We start from the raw sequence: 21,323 nt of genomic DNA, 5'->3' as shown, positions 1-21,323 counted from the left end.
CACGGCTGACTTCACTTGAGGATGAATCCAGTGAGGGAGGCCCCGCTGACACCACAGGCACGCCGGGATTTCACTCGCACTACTTCCACTGCTGACGTACAGTCCTTACCTCCAGCAGTTTAAATCACTAAAAACAATGAATCCTTGTCCGTTAAGACGTGCGGAGCGTCTAAAGTCAAGCTTCGTTAAATCTTTGGTTTGACATTTTCACACAAATACAGACCAGTACAGGTGGTTTACATTCAGCTTTTATCTTACACAGAATGTCATAATATGCGATGTGCCTTACTTTCTCAATAAATATTCTGTACATTGTCTCTGTACATGGAATGTTGTTGAGCGCTTCCTTCCTGTGTCATCGTGTTCTCCTCCAACACTCCGGCGACGGCCCGGCAGGAAGGTCCTTCTGCGTACCTCGTACTCTACTGTTTGTACAAAAAATACAATCACATAGCTGTGGCCAAGCTTAGTTATGGCAACCCAGAATGTTGGTATAAATTCTCCCATTCCAAACACAAACCCCTGCTTGTTTGTTAGAGGGTTTTTTTTTTCCCCTGTCCTCTGTGTCTTAAATGCACATGAGTCTATCTTACAAAGAAATCAGTATTGTTACTTAGAACAGAATTCCTTCTTAGTTATGAATCCGGGCCTCATGTGGCCTTCACAAAACCACCTCCTGTGATATAGAAAAATTTGTTCTCTTTATTAAAGTTCATGAGTAGCCTTCCCAGGACCGCTCCGGCAGCTGTAACACCCGTGACATCCCATGTCTGCTCTCTGCCCCGCTGCAGTCTGGCTGTGTTTTGCTGTCTGCATGTGTTCATTTCTTTTTTTCTTCGTCCTGCCGCATGGTTTACTTTACACCCATAGATATGTCTGCAGCTTTGTACATTAGGCGTGCCATAAGTCCATTAGCGCAGTGATCCACGCCTCGCATTCCTGCTGCTCTGCCATGTCTGAGCATGGCAGATTTTTTTTTTTTTTTTCACTACACAGGTCCTCTTTAATGGCAACTGGGGTGAAAATGTCCTGATATTCAAGGCTGTTTTGCATTGTCAAGTGCAGTGAAATGAAGGCGTATCCTTGATGCTGACATTTCCAATGGCACCTTTCTTTACTGCCAGGCTGGTCAGGTGATTACACATGGATGTCCTGCTGACAGTGCAGCTGTCCTTCGCTGTTCAAAACATCTGGTGGAGGGCAGCGCTGCTCTCAGACTGTAATTTTGGAGGTTATGGCAGCGGCAGATTTGTGTGTCCTTACGGCGGGTGCACGTCCTTTCCCACATGTCATCTGTTTCATGTCCCGTCAGTACAGGCTGTCTTTGGTGGTGGAGGTGTGCGTGGTGGTGGAGTCGTCGGGGATGGAGCCCCGGCGGCCGGGTCGTGACCGGCAGTGCAGCAGGCTCTGCATCTCTCTGGACACGCTGCTGGAGAAGGCCGTGTAGATCCACGGGTTGGTGCACGAGTTCAAACTGGCCAGCAGCATCAGGATGGTGAAGGCGATTCCTGCAACACATGCAAGAATGAAAATGCATTGTTTCCACTCACAGAAACATAAACATGTAGTTTTCAGACTGAATATAGAGCATTTGTCCTTATTGTTTCTCTTTTTATTTCCTTCCGAACTGCATCAGGACTCTAAACGTATCTTTTAGCATTTCCTTTCAGGTTCTTTAGGTTTAATAATAACTGCAATGATTTCACTGAAGCCAAATAAGGAAGACGGATAAACGCCAAGAAACGTCAGAGCACACAGCTGACAGCCATCAGCTCCTGGCCTGCCGGTGAAGACTCATTTATTTGTTCGCATACTTCTCGCTGCCCGCTAAGAGGCTTTCATACATTCATGTGAGGCTCATGTGTCTCGTCCTGCGAGTCTGCTTGTGATTTTGACTGATGTTTGCAAGCTGCTGGCACCGATCGCTATTGATGACATGTCAACATCTGGCCACATTGTTAAATCAGCAGGAGATATAAACAAATCGCTGAGCGGCCTCTGGCGTTTGGCTTGGTTTCAGTGCGGAGGACACCCACTGGGTCCATACTGCCAGAAGCATCTCAATGCTGCAGCAGCGTCCCTGGCTTGACTCATCGCCGGCTGTCAGAACACATGAAAACATGGTGTTTGTGTCCAAACGCAGGGGCCAGAGGTGTCATTCAGGGTCCAAACAGATATTGTTTTTGACCTTGTTGTTTCACCCTCCGCTGCGCTGCCGGAGCTGCAGCTTGTCCTCAGAACAACCGTGGGATCGTATTTGGACTCATGAAGAAGGACGCCGGCTCTGATCACAGGTTGTTGTGATGAATCAGACACAAACATTTAACTTTGGCCCGCCCAGAGTGCAAAAAGGGAAAGGTTGCACATTAAAGGCAATTAAGTGGATTAGCTTGGCTGAACAGGATCAATCCATCTGGGGAAAACAACTTTTATTAATTACTTTAAATCCCTGGAACGCATGCATTTGTTTTTATTGCTTTTCTTTTTGGGTGTGCACTACAGAGGCGAGCACTCCTGGACCCGGAGCGCCTCAGTCCTGGAGTGTGTTTGGTCCTCACCTTGGTCTGGAGGGTTGGGGTCCCAGGCTGCCCACAGCTGCACGATGAAGAAGGGGGACCAGCAGATGGTGTAGACCAGCACGATGACCAGGGTCATCCTCACTGTCTTGGACATGGCTTTCGTGATGCTGGGAGGCGGAGTGGGCGGCGGGTGAGGGGGGGCGTAGTCGAGGGAGCAGCGGGGAGAGCCGGCGTGGGTCTCCTGGCCGTCGCGCGCCTGCTGCTGTGCCGCCAGCGCCGTCGTCGTCACGGGTTCTCCACAGCGAGCGTTGTACTGAATGGCGGAGGGTACATAGTCGTAACAATCCCCCGCCTGCTGGCTGTTCCGGAGGTTATTGTGGGGGTTGTTATTTGCACCCTTCAGATGCTGTCCTCCCCTCCCTTCTCTGCCCCCTCCCCCAGACGTTCGTCTCCCCCTCTCTCTCGTCCGCTCGTCCTCCTTCTTGAAGCCGTGGAAACGAAAGAGGATCTTGCTGTTCTTCAGCTCGGCCATCACCATCCGCTCTGACTTCAGGTAGATATTATTGTGAATCTCACGAAAGATTCTTATCTGGAAAAGAAAGGAATGTTGCAAAGAGTCATAACAGTTTGATGAGAGAAAAAAATAGATAGTTATGGCTCAGGAGATTGAAGTTTATGCCAGGAAATGTCTCCTTTAGAGGTTTCCCTTTGCAGCGAACAGGATTGTTTGAGTGTTGGCTACACCACCAGCCATAAACCACTGCCGAACACTTTTATTGTTTCATTAAACACCAGGCTTCCTTTATAACTCTTCAGATCAGCTACCATAAAATGGAATTGCAGTAAAATTGGTTCGTGATGTGATGATTAAAATTTTGCAATAGTAGATGAGTCATGCTAGTTATTTTATATTATTCGTCGCATTAAAATCAAACGCTCCATCACATTATGCAGAAAGAAAAGCCTTTCAACACTAAACGCTTATTCACAGTTACTTTCAGTGTGCAACCAAACAGTAAATGGGTTTTATCCACTTGAATCAAAGCCCCAAAACTGTATCCTTCTGCATAAACACCGCCTCTTTCTTTTTGCAAAATGCAAAATGTCCAATTGAAATCTAGCATTGAACAGAGGTCAAGGATCCTGCTGAGATCTGCTGCAGTTCACTTCCTGGCAGGAGGTTCTCAGAGTGGGCAGCTATCTCAGCAGTGGACATCCAAGTGCTGCGTTAATTAGGGGAAATAGTTGGACCCCAGAAATATCTTTCCCTAAATAGAGTGGCCCGATGGGAGGCAGCCCAGAACGCCAGTGCCACATGGGATGTGACATAACACGACGCAGCTCCCCACAGGTTTCTGAACAATGCCTGCCAAATACTTCAGGACAACAAAACAGCATTTCATTCATGCTTCATTAATGGATTATGCCGTCTTGAGCCACGGCGAGCGGTTGCGTACAGCGCGCAGAGCGGAGGCAGCGCAACCAGTCTTACCTGTGTAACCAGGTTAACCCATGGTTAAAAGTGTCTAAAGTTTTTTTCTTTTTTAAAAAAGGAGCTCATTACTGGGAAATGTTTGAAAAATTAAAAAGAAGAAAAGAGAATGTAGTTCATGTCTGGTGAATATGAGAATTTCATTATTTGATTTGATTGTTTAAAGTGTTCTAAGTATTATGAGTGCCTTATTGCCATTTAAAACTGTTTTGAATGTGTATTTTATTTTGAAGGGTCACTGGGTGAATCGGAAGTACTGTGTGTGTTTGAGACAAATGGGGAAAGCTGATTGGTTGTTGAGGGGCGGAGGAACGAGTTGGGCTAAGGAGCAGCAATGAACAGGGATGGAAAAAACGGGTGGAAAGAAAACGGACGAAATAGATGCATGTGTGGGATTATCTGTGGATTTTCTACTCGAAAGTCGGCTGAAGAGATTCCGAATACATGTACTTTTGGGTGTAAACGGACTGAGGACTTCCAGCACGGAGTTTTTGTATCGTTTATCCTGCCGTGGACTCAGAGGCGCCGTGTTTTCACTGGAGAAGTGGATCAATTAAGGCCGCCACTGACACGCGGTGTTTGCTGCTGACCAAGGAGCGGACTTTCAGCCAAGTTAGTTACTGGAACAGTGAGTACTACAGGCTGCAGAGTGGCGTTTTTCCCGAGGAGGTGGAGGAGTTTCCATGGCTGCTCCTGACCGTCGCTGGGCTGCTGCTGCTGGCTGGTGACTGGGAGGTGAGGGAGCCTGGGCCTGCGCACGTGCTGAGGCCTGCAGTCTGCAGAGGCCTGCATCCGGCTAAGACCTGCATCCTGCACTCGGGACCAAGGACTGGTGTTCATCAGGGAGTTCTCTGCCCAAACGGTACCAACTTTTCTTTTCAGTGCTCTTCAGAGTGAAGCGGCCATTCAGTTTTAGGCCACACCGCACACGAGCCTCGCTTCAGGCCTGCAACGGAACTTTTAATTTGAGGTCTGTGTGGGTGTGCAGTGTGAGAGTGGGCCCACTGAGTTTTTTTTTTTGTTTTCATTTGCATTTGATGGACTTAATTGATTGGTTGACTGTGGGAGAGGGGAGATTCTATTCATTGTTTATTGTGCATTGTTATTTGTGACAAAAGGTTTAATACAGTTTGGTGGTTTGAAACTTGAGAGAGTGACGGCTGGTCATTAAATTTCATTGGTCTTTCTATTTGTTTCAGCTCAGTTAAAAAAATTTACAACTCAAGCACTTTTAAAACAAAATAAGGTAGTATAAAAGAACTCAGGGCCCTCCCCATAAGTATATGCGGAATAGAGGGGCTACATAAATGGAGGCACTGCTGGGATGTATTTGTGGTGTCTTGAGTTGTTAAAATTCACAATTTGGAAAAATTTTGACCAGCATAACCGTCACATTAAAGTTACTGCAGTGCAAAAGTAAAATGGAGACACGCAGTGTGTTTGTAAGCAAGCTGAAGAACTGGTGTCAAGGAGAGACATTGGATGAGACTCATGCCTTACTTACCATTGTTCCAGCAAACACAGAGATTGATAAAATAGAGAACACTTTGCAGAACATAAAGTGCCTTGGTCGCGTGCGTGTCAGAGGCAGGATGTTGAATGAGACAGCTACAGATCTTCTCGTACTGTGTGAATGTAGAGAAGTTGTGACTGGTGCGAATGTTCCTCTTGAAGTACTAGCCCCTGAAGGATTGTCGGCCTGGCCAATCTTTACTGTGGGTGAAAGTGTTGATGCTGAGGATGACTTTTCCAGTAAGCTCAATGCCCTGTTACATGCTGAGGGAAAGTCTCTGGATGATGTGCAAGCTCTGTTCGCTGAACCGCAGCCAGCTACTTCTGAAACTGAATCTCTTCTTCGTGTGGTTGGTAACCTGTTAGAAAAAACAACCAAGCCATCTGAAGGGGGAGGTTACCGCCGTCTTCGAACTTTCTCAGGTGTTGTTCCCACTCCGGCTGGAGAGGAACAAGTTGACCACTGGTTAGAGCAGGCTCACCTAATGGTCGAAGAGAGTGATTGTTCTCTGAAAGAAAAAAGGAGAAGGATCATAGAGAGCTTGAAGGGACCCGCACTAGAAATCATAAAAGCAGTGCGTCTGTCTGATCCTGATGTCAGCCCTGAAAAATGCCTGGAGGCTATTGACAGTGCATTTGGACTAGCTGAATCTGGAGAGGATTTGTTTTTTTGCGTTCAGACTGATGCAGCAAAACCGCGGAGAGAAACTTTCTGAGTTTTTGAGAAGGCTGGAGCGTTGCTTAGCAAAAGTTGTGCAAAGGGGTGGTCTCCCAGCTAGCAGTATGAACCGAGCCAGAGTCGATCAGTTGCTGAAAGGTGCTGTAGGCGCTGATCTCATGTTACTTCAACTGCGCTTAAGAGAAAGGAGGGATACACCCCCAAGCTTCCTTGAACTGCTCTGTGAGATTCGTAGAGAGGAGGAATATGAAGCTTCACGGGCAAGACTCACTCAGTCGGTGCGCACAGTGCATGCTAAACCTGAAAGTGAGGAGAAGCAATCGGAGATTCAAAAACTGAGAGAGGAAATTAAAGAACTGAGATCAATTTTTGCAGTGCTTACCACCCATCCACCTAAAAACACAGAGGACAAATGTGCAAGCCCACCTGTTAATGTGAAGTCAGCCCCAGAAACAGGCTTTGATTCTGAAGTGGTGGCTTTGAAAAAACAAGTGCGAAAATTACAGCAACAGGTGAACTCAAAATCACCCAAACAAACAGAAGTCATGGCGACTGTTAATGCTGTTAACACACTGAACAGTCCGCCTACAAATCCAGAACCCTACTTTTGCTATCGCTGTGGGGAAAATGGACATGTTGCTGGTAATTGCAGAAACCCAGAGAACCAAAGCAAAGTCATTCAGAGGCTTATCCAAGCTCTGAAGAAATCCAAAGTTACTAAACAACAGCCAAGCACTGATGCAACACCGACTGAGCCGTCCTGCACTGTGCGTAAAAGTGAAGTTCACACATTGGATCCTTTTGGGCTGCCAGAGGGTTTAATAGGCCCACCATCATTAGAGCCACTTAAAGTGAATGGACACCTGTGTGATGCGCTTCTGGACAGCGGTTCAAGAGTGAGCATAATCTTTGAGTCTTGGTACCGGAAATACTTGGCAGGTACTCCAATCCATTCTGTGAGTAGGCTTGACATTTGGGGTTTAAGTGACTCCAGTTACCCCTACTTAGGCTACGTGGTTGTAGATATGGAGTTTCCTAAAAAAGTCGCTGGAGCCCCGACTGCCATGTCAGTCCTCGCTCTGGTTTGTCCTGACCCACCAGGCCCAGATCAGACACCGGTGATTGTCGGTACTAACGCCAAAGCTAGCTTGCATCAGCGACTAGCTCAGTTATGCCAACCAAAAACAGAAGCGGTCACAGCCCAAACCTTAGGGGTAAACCCATCCGGCTTGGAAAAAAGAGATGATGTTGATGATGTGGTGGGATGGGTGAAGTGGGAGGGCCCTGGTTCCTTGGTGTTACCTGCGGGTGGCAGTCGTAAGGTGGATAGCAAAGTTGTAGTGGAACAGCCACTGCCCAAAGAGATACTGATGGTTGAAGCCTCTGCCCTAAGACCCCTACCAACAGGTGTGCTACTGCAGCCTGTGGTCATTACAAGCAATGCTGTGGATACCAACTGTTTCACAGTAGTACTCCAGAATGAGTCACTCAAGGATGTTAATATAGAGGTCGACACTTTCCTTGGCCACCTTTGTGTCGCTGATGTTGTAACCACAACATCAACACGGGAGTCAGTGCAGAAGAAGTTTGATCCCAATTTGATTGATTTTGGGGATTCACCAGTTTCAGAAGAGTGGAAGCAGAGGCTTAAGGAGAAGTTGTCGGAGAGAGCAGATGTTTTCTCATTTGAAGAACTGGATGTTGGCTTAGCCAAAGGAGTTGAGCACACCATTCGTTTGGCAGATCACAGACCATTTCGAGAACGTTCCAGGCGTATTGCTCCAGCTGACATTGATGACGTGCGTCGCCACATTCAGAAGCTGTTAGCTGCAGGCATCATCAAAGAGTCTCGAAGCCCGTACGCTTCCCCGATAGTCATTGTTCGGAAGAAGAATGGTGATGTAAGGATGTGTATTGATTATAGGACGCTGAACAGTCGTACTATTCCTGATCAGTACACCACCCCACGCATTGATGAGGCTTTGGACTGCCTCTCGGGGAGTAAGTGGTTTTCTGTTATCGATTTAAGAAGCGGCTACTATCAAATAGCCATGAGTGATGAAGACAAAGAAAAGACAGCATTCATTTGTCCACTGGGATTCTACCAGTTTGAGAGAATGCCACAGGGCATTACTGGTGCACCTGCGACTTTTCAACGACTGATGGAAAAAGCAGTTGGTGACATGAACCTGCTTCAGGTGCTTGTCTATCTTGATGACTTGATTGTTTTTGGAGGGACCTTGGAAGAACATGAGGAGAGACTCCTCAAAGTTCTAGACAGACTCAGAGAGGTGGGGCTCAAGATCTCCCTTGATAAGTGCCAATTTTGCCAGCCCAGGGTAAAATATGTCGGTCATATTGTCTCAGCTGAGGGAGTGGCTGCCGATCCTGCAAAGATCGAAGCTGTTGCCATCTGGCCCAAGCCCAACAATCTAAAGACTTTGAGATCTTTTCTCGGATTTTGTGGATACTACCGGCGGTTTATCCAAAACTACTCTGCCATTGTTCGCCCATTGACTGATCTTACAAGGGGATATGCTCCTACTCAGAAAGGGAGGAAACCCCAGAAAGCACAAAGTACTGTGTATTTCGATGAAAGAGAACCTTTTGGGAGTAGGTGGGATGATTCATGCACAAAAGCTTTTAAGGAGATCAAGCATTGTCTGACACATGCTCCGGTACTTGCCTTCGCAGACCCTGGTAAACCCTATGTCCTGCATGTGGATGCGAGTCTGGCTGGACTTGGTGCCGTGCTGTACCAAGAACATCCAGAGGGGCTGCGTCCAGTAGCTTTTGCAAGTCGAAAGTTAAGTCCCTCAGAAAGAAACTATCCCATTCACCAGCTGGAGTTTCTGTCCCTGAAGTGGGCTGTGGTGGAAAAGTTCCACGATTACCTGTATGGGGTTCGTTTCACCGTACGTACGGACAATAATCCCCTAACATATGTCCTTACGACAGCGAAACTTAATGCCACAGGACATCGTTGGTTGTCAGATCTTTCGGTCTATGATTTTGACATTATTTACAGACCAGGCAGAAACAACATTGATGCTGATCTGTTATCGAGATTGGAGGAGGGAGAAGAAGCATCGAAATGGCAGGGCATTTCTCAGTCAGGTGTGAAATCTATATGCCAGCGGGTTGGAGTCTTAGGATCCTCTGCCGACTCCCCGAGGTATGTGGAACAACTTGGTGCTCCTCCTGATAGCATTCCTGATGTGTATGCTTTCCCTACGAGAATGCAACTCAATTCACTCGGGCAAATGTCGAGAGAGGAATTGCTGGCTGCTCAGGCACAGGATTCTTTAATAGGACCCACAGTCCAGGCTGTGAAGACAGGCAAATGGCCCGATGATGTGAAGTCTGATCCGTGCATGCTTGCTATGAAAAGAGAGAAAGGAAAATTACTCATTAAAAATGGTTTACTCCACCGAGTGAGTACAAACAACACTGGAGAGAAAGTTTACCAGCTCGTACTGCCTGCTGAGTTCAGGGCGATGGTATTTAAGTCCATGCATGATGACCTTGGTCATTTGGGAATTGAAAGAACAACTGACATGATCAGGAGCAGATTTTTCTGGCCCAAAATGGCTACTGACATTGAGCAATATGTTCAGAACTGTGGTGAGTGTGTACTGAGAAAACACCCATCTCAAAAAGCTGCCCCATTGCACCAGATTCAAAGCACAGGGCCGATGGATCTTGTGTGTATTGATTTTCTTTCGATGGAGCCCGACTCCAAAGGTGTCAGTAATGTTTTGGTTGTCACTGACCATTTCACCAGATATGCGCAGGCTTTTCCTACTAAGAACCAGAAGGCCCTCACTGTAGCTAAAGTCTTAGTGGAAAAATATTTTGTCCATTATGGTTTGCCAACCAGGATTCACTCGGATCAAGGCCGAGATTTTGAATCAAAACTGATAAAAGAGATGCTCAACCTACTCGGGATACGAAAATCTCGTACGACGCCTTACCATCCACAGGGTGATCCCCAGCCAGAACGATTTAACAGGACGCTGTTGTCCATGTTGGGCACCCTCAATCAGGAGAAAAAAAGGCAGTGGAGCCAACATGTTGTACATCTTGTCCATGCGTACAACAGTACGAAATGTGATTCCACAGGGTACTCACCCTATTTTCTCATGTTTGGGAGAGAGGCCAGATTGCCTGTAGATGTTTGTTTTGGTACAAATTCTACTGAGAATGGTGACGCTCAGCATTCTTCCTATGTTGCCAAGCTAAAAGATGATCTTCAGAGAGCCTACCGGTTGGCTACGGAAGCCTCAGACAAGAGACATTTGAGAAACAAAAAGGCTCATGACAAGAGACTTGTGTTTCAGGACTTAAAACCTGGTGACAGAGTGTTGGTAAAAAACCTTGGACTGAAAGGGAAGCATAAGCTTGGAAACCGCTGGAGTGACATTCCCTGTGTTGTGGTTGAAAAACTTCCAAATTTACCTGTGTATAAGGTAAAACACCAGACTGGTAAATGTAAAATAAGGACATTACACAGGGATAACTTATTACCTATTGGGGAACTGATCAGACTTCCAGTGGGGAATAACACTAAAATGGTGCAGAACAAAACAGAGTCTCATGTGAATGGCCCCAAAAGTCAAAAGAGTGTCTTGAAGGATCAGCCTTTGCAGGTTGAATGTGATGTGTCAACTGAGTCTTCTGACATTGAATATGAACAGTCACACTTTCCTTATAGAACCTACCTGGAAGAGTTTGCCCGGAGACTAAGAGGAAGGTGTAAAAACAGGTCAGAGCAAACTGTGGCTGATTCCCCAGCCGATGAGTGTGTTTCAGAGGGAGATGACTCTGTACAAGATGAACCTGAACTGGACTTGACTCCTGACCCTGATTCTGCTTCTGAGACGTCGTCCAGTAGTGATGATGATGAAGCACCACTGACAGAAAGTTTTAACAGAACTGTGACACCGAGACAGCATAGACCTAAACGGGCTATTAAACCGGTTGTGAGACTAACTTATGATGAGCCAGGAAAGGCTAAGGACCAACCACTTGTCATAGTACACAGAGGTGTAACCATTAAAATTGGAAAGAGCAAAAAATAAGTGTGTAATATGTACCCTCCCAACTAAAAGGTGATCCCAGATGTATAGTTTGTAAAGTCTGCTGAGGACATCAGATGTTTAGAAGGGGGAGGATGTAACCAGGTTAACCCATGGTTAAAAGTGTCTAAAGTTTTTTTCTTTTTTAAAAAAGGAGCTCATTACTGGGAAATGTTTGAAAAATTAAAAAGAAGAAAAGAGAATGTAGTTCATGTCTGGTGAATATGAGAATTTCATTATTTGATTTGATTGTTTAAAGTGTTCTAAGTATTATGAGTGCCTTATTGCCATTTAAAACTGTTTTGAATGTGTATTTTATTTTGAAGGGTCACTGGGTGAATCGGAAGTACTGTGTGTGTTTGAGACAAATGGGGAAAGCTGATTGGTTGTTGAGGGGCGGAGGAACGAGTTGGGCTAAGGAGCAGCAATGAACAGGGATGGAAAAAAACGGGTGGAAAGAAAACGGACGAAATAGATGCATGTGTGGGATTATCTGTGGATTTTCTACTCGAAAGTCGGCTGAAGAGATTCCGAATACATGTACTTTTGGGTGTAAACGGACTGAGGACTTCCAGCACGGAGTTTTTGTATCGTTTATCCTGCCGTGGACTCAGAGGCGCCGTGTTTTCACTGGAGAAGTGGATCAATTAAGGCCGCCACTGACACGCGGTGTTTGCTGCTGACCAAGGAGCGGACTTTCAGCCAAGTTAGTTACTGGAACAGTGAGTACTACAGGCTGCAGAGTGGCGTTTTTCCCGAGGAGGTGGAGGAGTTTCCATGGCTGCTCCTGACCGTCGCTGGGCTGCTGCTGCTGGCTGGTGACTGGGAGGTGAGGGAGCCTGGGCCTGCGCACGTGCTGAGGCCTGCAGTCTGCAGAGGCCTGCATCCGGCTAAGACCTGCATCCTGCACTCGGGACCAAGGACTGGTGTTCATCAGGGAGTTCTCTGCCCAAACGGTACCAACTTTTCTTTTCAGTGCTCTTCAGAGTGAAGCGGCCATTCAGTTTTAGGCCACACCGCACACGAGCCTCGCTTCAGGCCTGCAACGGAACTTTTAATTTGAGGTCTGTGTGGGTGTGCAGTGTGAGAGTGGGCCCACTGAGTTTTTTTTTTTGTTTTCATTTGCATTTGATGGACTTAATTGATTGGTTGACTGTGGGAGAGGGGAGATTCTATTCATTGTTTATTGTGCATTGTTATTTGTGACAAAAGGTTTAATACAGTTTGGTGGTTTGAAACTTGAGAGAGTGACGGCTGGTCATTAAATTTCATTGGTCTTTCTATTTGTTTCAGCTCAGTTAAAAAAATTTACAACTCAAGCACTTTTAAAACAAAATAAGGTAGTATAAAAGAACTCAGGGCCCTCCCCATAAGTATATGCGGAATAGAGGGGCTACACCTGACAGACGGTGATGATGAGGGCGGGCAGGACGAAGACGGCCACAGTCATCCACGTGACGTAGGCCTTCAGCCCCCATGGCTTCGCAAAGTGGCCCCAGCACTCGAACTGTCCGGGCGCCACCTCCGAGCGGGAGAAGATGAACACCTGGCAGACGGAACAAAGGGAGGGCCGTCAGCTCACCCGCAGACTCGCCCGTTTCCTCTCCTGTCAGCTGAGCTCATTAACTGAAAACCAACATCTTGAGCTCTGCCCGGTGTGCGCGCACACACGCTGGGCTCTCATTTCCGTTTTCCTCTGCGCTCTGCGTTGTGCTGCGTGCGAAGGGCTTCGTCCGTGCCCGTCCTACCTGGGGTACGCTGAGCACCAGTGCCAGGGCCCAGGCTATAATGACAGGGGTGTTCCAGCGGGACATGGCTCCTCCACGGTAGGCCTGCAGCGGGCAGCAGATGGCGTGGTGCCTGTCTACTGTCATGGCGACTATCATGTAGGAGGACGCAAACATGCCCACTATCTGTAGGTACTTGATGGACCGGCAGAGAAAGTCCGGTCCCTGAAAGTGCTCGGTGATGTCCCATATGAGCTGAGGAAGGACCTGCAGGCACAGATTGAAAAACCACCACAAACAGTTTAAAAAAAGGTCAAATCCTTCAGTCAACTGAGGTTAAGAGGGTTTTTCAATGCTTCATATGGCTTGTGTTGTTTTTAATTTGATCCCCCACAAAATGCAGGCAAACTAAAAGCATATTAGTGAGTAATTTAACCATCCTGTCTTCCACAGGATCTTGGTAAACGAGACCTCTAGTTTGATAAAGTAGGAATAGAAAATGAAATCCCTTAATATAAATTGAGATGGTCTTATTTGAAATGTTTTTGATGTGTTTTTACTGAAAATTAGTACGATATATATATGAAGAAAAAGAAAATCATGAGCCTTTTCCTTTAGTTATTTTCATATTAATGAATAAAACAAGACTAATGCATGGAGCTAAAAGAAACACTTCAATTCAGTGGAAATTTGTATGATTGTAAATCAAAGTAATCTTTGTGTTGAAGAAGCAAGAAGTAAATGTTCACATCTCCAATGCTTGAGTGATGACTGAATATTTCCAGTTCTTCTGACGCTCTATAAAACCCGAGAACTGACCTGAAAGAGCGCCACCACCAGGTCAGCCACACACAGGTTGACCATGAACACGTGCATGGGCGCGTTGTGCTTCCTCCTCCTCAGCAGCAGCCACAGCACCAGGCCGTTCCCCAGCGTGGTGAGAGCCAGCACCACCCCGAGCACGGCGATCTCGGCCCGGGCCAGGCTCGGGTCTCGCACCCGGGGCTGGGGCGTGGTGCGGGCCGAGTGGCTGGAGCCATTCTCGGGGAAGATCCCGAACAGGGATCCTCCGCTGTGGGAGGCGTTGAAGGAGTTGAGCTCGGAGACGAAGGCGGAGGAGAAGTTGTGTCTTCCTGTGGCGCCCAGAGGGGACAGGCCTAACCCATCCCAGTCTGTTTCCACACTGATGCTTTCCATTCCTGTAAAACAATCAGCACATTAATGAGGCCAGTTGCTGTTTGTGTTTTGCTGGAACGCAGGTCATAAGACTATTAAAAAATGTATGGTACAAAGAGTTTCCTTGTTATGAATTATCAGGCAGACCTATGTTTAATGTCCGATGGACTTATTTGCCTTTGAATTTGTCAGCTGAGTCATCTAAATATGTTTTTATTAAACAGCCAAGCATCAAAACCAGAACACTCAGCTCATTTATTTTACATGGGCGCTGATGAGGGAATTGCTGATGGGGACTTCTGTTGCGGGAGCATCAGCAGCAGTTTCACATCGCAGACTACAAATAGCTTCCTTTGTGCAGCATCAAGACATTTGAGTGAAACTAATGAAAGCCAGACTTGGTACCAATTACGCTGCCATGTGAATGTAGCTGCCTCTCAAAATTTTTTAATAAGTTTTGGGGCTGTCTGTTTGTGCGCGTCTCATCGCTCCCCATTCTGTCTGACGCAAGTCCAGCCCCGTATATTTTCTTTCTCATACTTTCTCAAGGTTGACTTGACAGCTTCCCCTTCAATCCCTCCGCTCTTATTCCTTCACCTCCCCTAATCGCTCTCATCCCATGCTTACCCCCATACATTCCTCTTTTCGTTCCTCTTTCTCCAGATTTCTCTCATGCATCCAAGCAATCTTTCCCCCTTCGTCCTCCCCCCACCAACATAGTATCTCTTCATCTCAATGAATTTTACATTTATTTTTCTTGACTTATAAATAAATGGCTAAAAAGAGCATCAGGTTGACAGAAATGAGATGACAGTTTAAGTAACAGGAAGCGGAGGGATGCCGGGTGTAGCCTTGGTCAAACAAACTGCAGAACAAAGTATTTGACGATAGAGGCAGTGTGGGGAAAGGAAAAAAAAAAAAAAGACCAGAGAAGGTAACAGAATAGATCTGTGAAAGAGGATGATAAGATAAGGTGTCCAAATATAGCCGTGAAGAGAGTTGTGCACTAATAGTTATGCAGGAGTGTTCCATGATTGACAGAGCACTGAAGTAATATTTTGACTAATGTGCAGGGAGCGGTCAAGATACACAAGCTGAGTAGGTGCTGGAAACTTTCCATGCCTAAAAATAGCATCAAACAATTGAGCATGAATCAGAAGACATTACGGGGTTGTTCTCACTATAACGACCTAATGACCAATTTGCTTGCGGTAGCTGGTCGCGCCGGCTGCGATAACACAGCTGAGGATACTGTCAGGCTTTGCGTAGCGACTCTGCCAGAGGAATGCATGAACGCATGACAGGCCAGGCCAGCTGGACTCCGCCGCCCAGCACCAAAGGAAGAGCAGCGCGTCAAACCGAGGGAATCTGAGCAGAACCGTTTCTGAGAAGACCGACAACTGCTCCCCTTTTGCTTCCAGTGGATTCCCGCTGCCTTAGAAGGCTACACTAAATCAAACATTCGTTATATGCCGCTTCAGCTTAATCGGTTTAATAGCTTTTAAGAATTCTCCTCTTTTATTTGGCCCCGTCCAGAGACGCTTTCAGATCAAAGAAGGTAATATTGTTTCTTATTATGTGTTTATTACGCTTCTTCAATTAGACGTTGAAACAATGACTCCCTTTTTTGATCAAGGACTCTGAGGGCCTCTCTTCATCAGAACCTGAACAGCCCGGTGCCCCCCTCTGTAATTATGGCATAATTCATGTGAGGATTCTTTGTCTGTCTGTGGCCCTTTAAGCCCTCCTGCATAATCTCATTATGTATATTTTCCCCATGTGACTAATTTCTGATGTGAAATTCTTTTGTCAAGTGTGTCTCCGGTCAGAATTGGAGTCATGGCTTGTAGGAAGGTGCCGTACTACCTACATGGCCTTAGAAAGGAATCCAGGTCATGCTGATCTAATAAGCTGTATTTTACGCAAGCATAAAGAAGAAACTCCAGCATGGTGTATGCTTTCAGGCTCAAGGTGGATTCCTCCTGTCAAATCAAACTATTATTCTCGAAAATTCTGAGCAGCCTCTGTTTTCCTGAAGGACGCCATGTGATTTCTCCAAATACGCTGGAGGCTCATTTGCATTTTGCCTGCGCATCCAAGAAATCAAGACGAATTGTCTTCACATTGCTCAACGCAGCCGGTTCACGAACAGCGCAACAGTGAAACTCTTGGCAGTGCGACTCCCTTTCAGAGGACGACGCTTCTCAACCTGAAGCCGAGAGAAGTGAAGAATGTCTGCAGATCCTGTCGGAAGCAGGTTAATGTATTCCGAGTACATCGCGTCATTCCCATCTGTCCGTCCCACTCAACGTAAAGCAGGAATTATTCAATCCCGCCACCGGACAGACTGTAGCTGCTGCTTTTAGTCGTCAGCGTAGCATGCGGCTTCCCCTCTTGACTTTAAAGCTTTCACTGTGATTAATGACAGCCGGTCCCTCCTTCTCAGGCTCCTCCAGAGGCAAACCAGTGTGCAACCATCCATTTCCACGTACTCCCCAATCCCGCGCTGCTTTGCCTCGTAGCGCCTCGGGGGACAACGCTAACAGGTAGTTAAGGCGTACGCATTCACAAGAAGCGTTACAGCCGCAGAGCATCTCAGAGCATCTTTCAACGTCCCAGTCATGCCACTGTCTGCTGAGCACACACACACACACACACACATGTTTTGGTCATTCTCTTTGACAAACTACGTCATCTTCCAGCTATGCCAAGATCTAAACACAATCTGCTTTTTGTCCAAGTCCTTTTCAAACATCCCAAAGTTTGTTCACAACCCGATGGCTTATAGAAACATTGCCCGTTGTATGGTTAGTTGGTCTAAGTAAACACGACCTGGGAGACGTGGGGATTTTGAAAAATGCTTCTAGTTTCGAAAATTAATCTCAAGATGCATTTGCGTAAGAAAAAAATACATTCTTGAATTGGTTTATGAAGATCGTGGCTGACGTTCTGGTAGGAGCAAGAAATAAAAGCAGACTTTTAGTTAAGAACGGTGCAGGCTGTGTAAAATGAAGTGAGGACTCAGGATTGGTGGCATTAAGGGAAAAATCAATTCAAGATAAAGCAGTTTGGTTTGTTGCATCTATCTTCTAAGCAGGTTTATCCCATTCAGGGTGGAGCCGGTCCCTGCGAACAATGATCAAACGCGTGCTACACCCAGTTACACCCTGGACACGTGCACACAAATAAACACACACACACACACCCCGACAAGAAATTTTCACCTCGGCTGCTGTTTTTGGAAGAAACTAGAGAGAAAAAGAAAACAAGCACAGAAAAGTTAAGCAGGACTCATAAACTCAGATTCTCACACCAGTGTGACGAGCGAGACGGTCTAGATGATAATCGCTGTGAGTAATGCATCAGGAACACTTTAGCAACTCATTACAATTATCTATTTAGAAACACTCTAATCTCTGGCTGGCTGAGCCAACAGAAGCAGGAGCGGTTGTCTGTCAGTGATTTTTCACTCATGTCCTGTTTACCAGAGTATTAGTGGTGAACTGATTCGGTTCCTCGTGACAGTGTTGTGAAAGATAATCAACATGAACGTTTCTGATGTCTGCATGGTGATTTTTATCTGGCCAGTTTCTTCATGAATCTTTTTTTCCCTCCAAGAGAGGCCTTTGTTCAAAAACCTGATCAGTTTTTTTATTGCTGACAGATCATCTGATAGCTTAAAGAGTCGTGTCAATAATTTAGCGTGCAGACACTTCAATGAGATCTGTCTAATTTTTGGTTTCTGTTCTGGTTTGTTTTAATTTGTGGGGAGTTGTGAAGTAAACATGGGCCAATTGCTGAACCCTTGCTATGACTCTTTAAGCGTTTACTGAGTGAATTTATGCACCGGTGCAATAATCCCAACCTAATGAACGATCCATCACTTCCCTGCCACCGTGTGTGTGTTGGTCAGCTCCTTGATTAGCTCCCTTTGACCGGGTCTGAGCAAATCTGATTAATGAGGACCTCCTCAGGTCTCATTAGCAGCCCCACTACTTTCACATCCAGCAGCCCATATCTCTGTTTCCAAACCAGCCACTTAATATACATGTTTGTTTTCATTCTATTATCACCCTCATTGATCAACTTATGCAGACAGAAGGCAGAATTGAAATGGTCTGGCTCAGGCTGCACTTAAATTCACTGCAAGTTAACGTATTGGATGAGTCGTAGTAGTTCCTACGCTTTGGTATGCCATGCTGCTTTTCTCTCTTTATTTACATATTGATCAATAGTTTCTTGCACAATAACGGCCTCAATGAGTCATGTGGGGGATACAAACTAGGCCGGTGCCGCATTTCATCTGCATGATAAAGCCAGAATGACTTCGGCTGCTTCTTGGAGCCCCACATGTGGATAAATTAAACCTCCCACCGGCACACTCACTCGCGGCATAAATTCGCCCTCTCGATTCTGTCGGGTCAGACGCAGGTGCAGACTCTCTATGCATTTATGCTTTTCAGTTTGTGGCTGCACCTGCTGTACTCATTGGAAATCAGACTAACAGCTCTCCATCGCGATTTATTCCTTTCGGTTTCTGTGACACAGGTTCTGGTCTTCACCACAAACTGCAGCCCACATCAGCAATAACACAACCCGCTCCTTTACTGTCCTGCCCAAACAGTCCATTAAACCTTAATCATGCGGGACCACACCTGGCTGCACACACACACACACACACATACACACACAAACACACACACAGTCAGTCAGTCACTGCCATGTTTCCCAGGTATGCTCTTCCACCTCTGCGTCTGCAAATATTGCAGTTATTTTTTTTTTTTCTCCATAAAACTCAAAGGAAGAACACAGGTCCAACTTTTTCCTTATCACCACTGATAAAAGCCCCGCTCATAAGATCATTGACTGTTGTTCTTGTTATGTATCATTAACCAGCCCACTGCCAACAAACAGGTCCTTTACACAAAGCAGAACTGATTCCCCATCACAAGGCCGATACAGAAGTCAGGGAAAACCTCCTGGAGAAAGGAAAGTGGGCTGCAGTGTTCCTCCGTCAGCTCTGGCAGCACCCGGAGGACGCAGTTGATACTTTCAGATCATGAAGCAAACACAATGAAATGATTCTCTGTGGGACACACTGCTTAATTGACCATGAAAGCAACAGTAATGATGATGATGATTTTGCCTGATGGCGCTCACTATAGCAGGCAGTGTGTATGGATTGTGTAACACCAAAAGGAGAGGATAGTTTATAATTAATGGGAAAAGTCTTTTCAAACACTTCATGTGGTATAAACAGAGGGCTGCAATTACAGAAGAGCCCCTGCCAAGATTTGTTGACACAGCCGACAAGTCAAAGATGTTTCTTTAATTGTGTAATTGCTGTAAACTCTCCTCTTCAAATTTCCATCATCTGATTCTGTGACTTCTATTAAAGTTTGGCACAGATTTTATGAGATTTTGACAGCGTTTGTGCGTACTGTACACACACACACACACACACACACACACACACACACACACACACACACACACACACACACACACACACACACACACACACACACACAAATCCAGACAGGGACAACAGATCTGCTCTAATCTGTTTGTCATCCACAGACTTGATTTTTCTCTGAAAATAAGGGAAGGGCGTGCACGTGCACAGAGACAGACCGCTGTCTGTGGCCTCTCACCTTGTCCTCAGTGCATGGCAGACTCTCTCACATGTGTCCTTTTCTTTGAGTTTGCTTTGCTCTTGTCTGTGGCTGTGGGAGAAAAGCATTAAGAGCCGTCACCATTACACCCCATTAACATTACATGAGCAAGCTGACAGCTCCCTTCAGCTTTTTTAATCCATAGATTAAACTTAAAGGAAAAAATGCTGTAAAATCCAGGTGATCCAACACAGATATTAAATTAGGGAATCAGGACTGTCTTTAGTAGAGTCAATGAAATTTCATTGAAAAAAGTAATTAATTCATTGTGATTGTCTTGTTGTTGTCTTGTTTTGATGTTCCAAAAGAGAAATATGTGCAAAGGTCATATGTGAAAGCAAATGTTTTTTATAAAACAAGTGAATACATTTAAAATAATATTGCAAAAGGCGATCAAATAATGAACTTTCCGAAAGATTTTGGCATGACTAAAGCAGATTTGTTTTGCTTTATTTAATTTTTCATGCGTCCATTTTTTATCTTGTAAAATTCCAATTTATTCGCACAATCAATGTGAATTTTTTTTTTTTTTTTTTTTTATTAATGATAGCAACATAAACTGTGGGGGAAAAAATGTCTCAGGTGATGAAATCTGAGGGTGGGGAACGAATAAGTGCACCAATAAATGATAAGTCATATCTGAGCTGCAGAGATACAGACAAAAAAAAAAAAAAAAAAAAAAAAAGACCTGAACGCACGTGAATGACTTTCTGCAGCGCTAAGCAACGTGTGACAAATGTAAATATATATGGTGGGTGTGTGTGTGTGTGTGTGTGTGTGTGTGTGTTGAAATAGAGTGTTGAAATAGGTAGCTACTTACTTATATGTAATCCTCCTCAGTGCTGAAGCTGAATCCCAAAAAGAATCATATTCCAAAATGTTCACATCTTCAAAGCTCTCAATCAGTGTCTCTTCACTCAGTGTGATATCAGTTATTTCCTGAATGAATTAGATCAGGCAGGAGGAAACACAATTAATAAAAGAAAAATCAATTTCTCTTCATTGAAGTCAGGCAACTTTTCTTTTTTTGGTTGTTAGTGTTGAAGAAGCAGCTGTGCAGGTCCTCTGTGTTTCTGATCACAGCGCTGCAGCTCAGGACTGCTTCTCAGAGTAATCCATTAGAAAGCCATGTGTGTCCCAGGTCCTCCTGCGTCACGTTACGCCTTTGCAATGTGCTGCTTCTCCAACACCACAAACAGAAATGAATGTGAGCTGGGTCTGCTCCTACCTCAGCCCTCCCTCCCTCTCTCCCTCCCTCTCTCCCTCCACCGCTATCCCCTCCTCCTGGGTCAACCAGCCTGTCCTCTAGGACTGAGGGTGGAGCCTGCAGCCAGGAGTGGAGGGAGGATGTTACACATACCTATGAAGTCTATATATGAGAGAGAGAGAGAGAGAGAGAGAGAGAGAGAGGGAGAGGGAGAGAGAAAGAGAGAGGGGGTTTCTGTTTCTACACGTGTGTTATTGT

At 45.7% G+C, this 21,323-nt stretch overlaps 1 protein-coding gene across 1 annotated transcript; it reads right to left on the bottom strand.

Moving 5' to 3' along the window:
• Positions 1 to 295: 295 nt before the first annotated feature.
• avpr2aa (arginine vasopressin receptor 2a, duplicate a) lies at positions 296 to 21,040 on the bottom strand. The gene is made up of 7 exons (XM_030118745.1): positions 20,679 to 21,040; positions 19,838 to 19,909; positions 13,827 to 14,206; positions 13,029 to 13,274; positions 12,680 to 12,826; positions 2,559 to 3,108; positions 296 to 1,508 (listed from the first exon to the last, which is right to left on the bottom strand). Exons 3-7 carry the CDS (start codon positions 14,202 to 14,204, stop codon positions 1,309 to 1,311), a joined length of 1,521 nt encoding a protein of 506 aa, XP_029974605.1. The 5' UTR covers positions 14,205 to 14,206; positions 19,838 to 19,909; positions 20,679 to 21,040; the 3' UTR covers positions 296 to 1,308.
• Between the last annotated feature and the right edge of the window lie 283 nt (positions 21,041 to 21,323).

Source organism: Salarias fasciatus, chromosome 20, assembly GCF_902148845.1.
Source record: "Salarias fasciatus chromosome 20, fSalaFa1.1, whole genome shotgun sequence".
In the NCBI taxonomy this organism is placed as follows: domain Eukaryota; kingdom Metazoa; phylum Chordata; class Actinopteri; order Blenniiformes; family Blenniidae; genus Salarias; species Salarias fasciatus.
This window is presented reverse-complemented; position numbering and strand designations above follow the sequence as displayed.

Excerpts from the sequence above, each read along its gene's own strand:
- avpr2aa (XM_030118745.1), bottom strand. The coding sequence starts at position 14,204 with ATGGAAAGCATCAGTGTGGAAACAGACTGGGATGGGTTAGGCCTGTCC. Across the intron at positions 12,827-13,028 it reads TGGTGCTCAGCGTACCCCAG|GTGTTCATCTTCTCCCGCTC; the intron begins GTAGGACGGGCA and ends TCCGTCTGCCAG. Across the intron at positions 1,509-2,558 it reads CCCCAACCCTCCAGACCAAG|GAATCGCCTTCACCATCCTG; the intron begins GTGAGGACCAAA and ends CATGTGTTGCAG.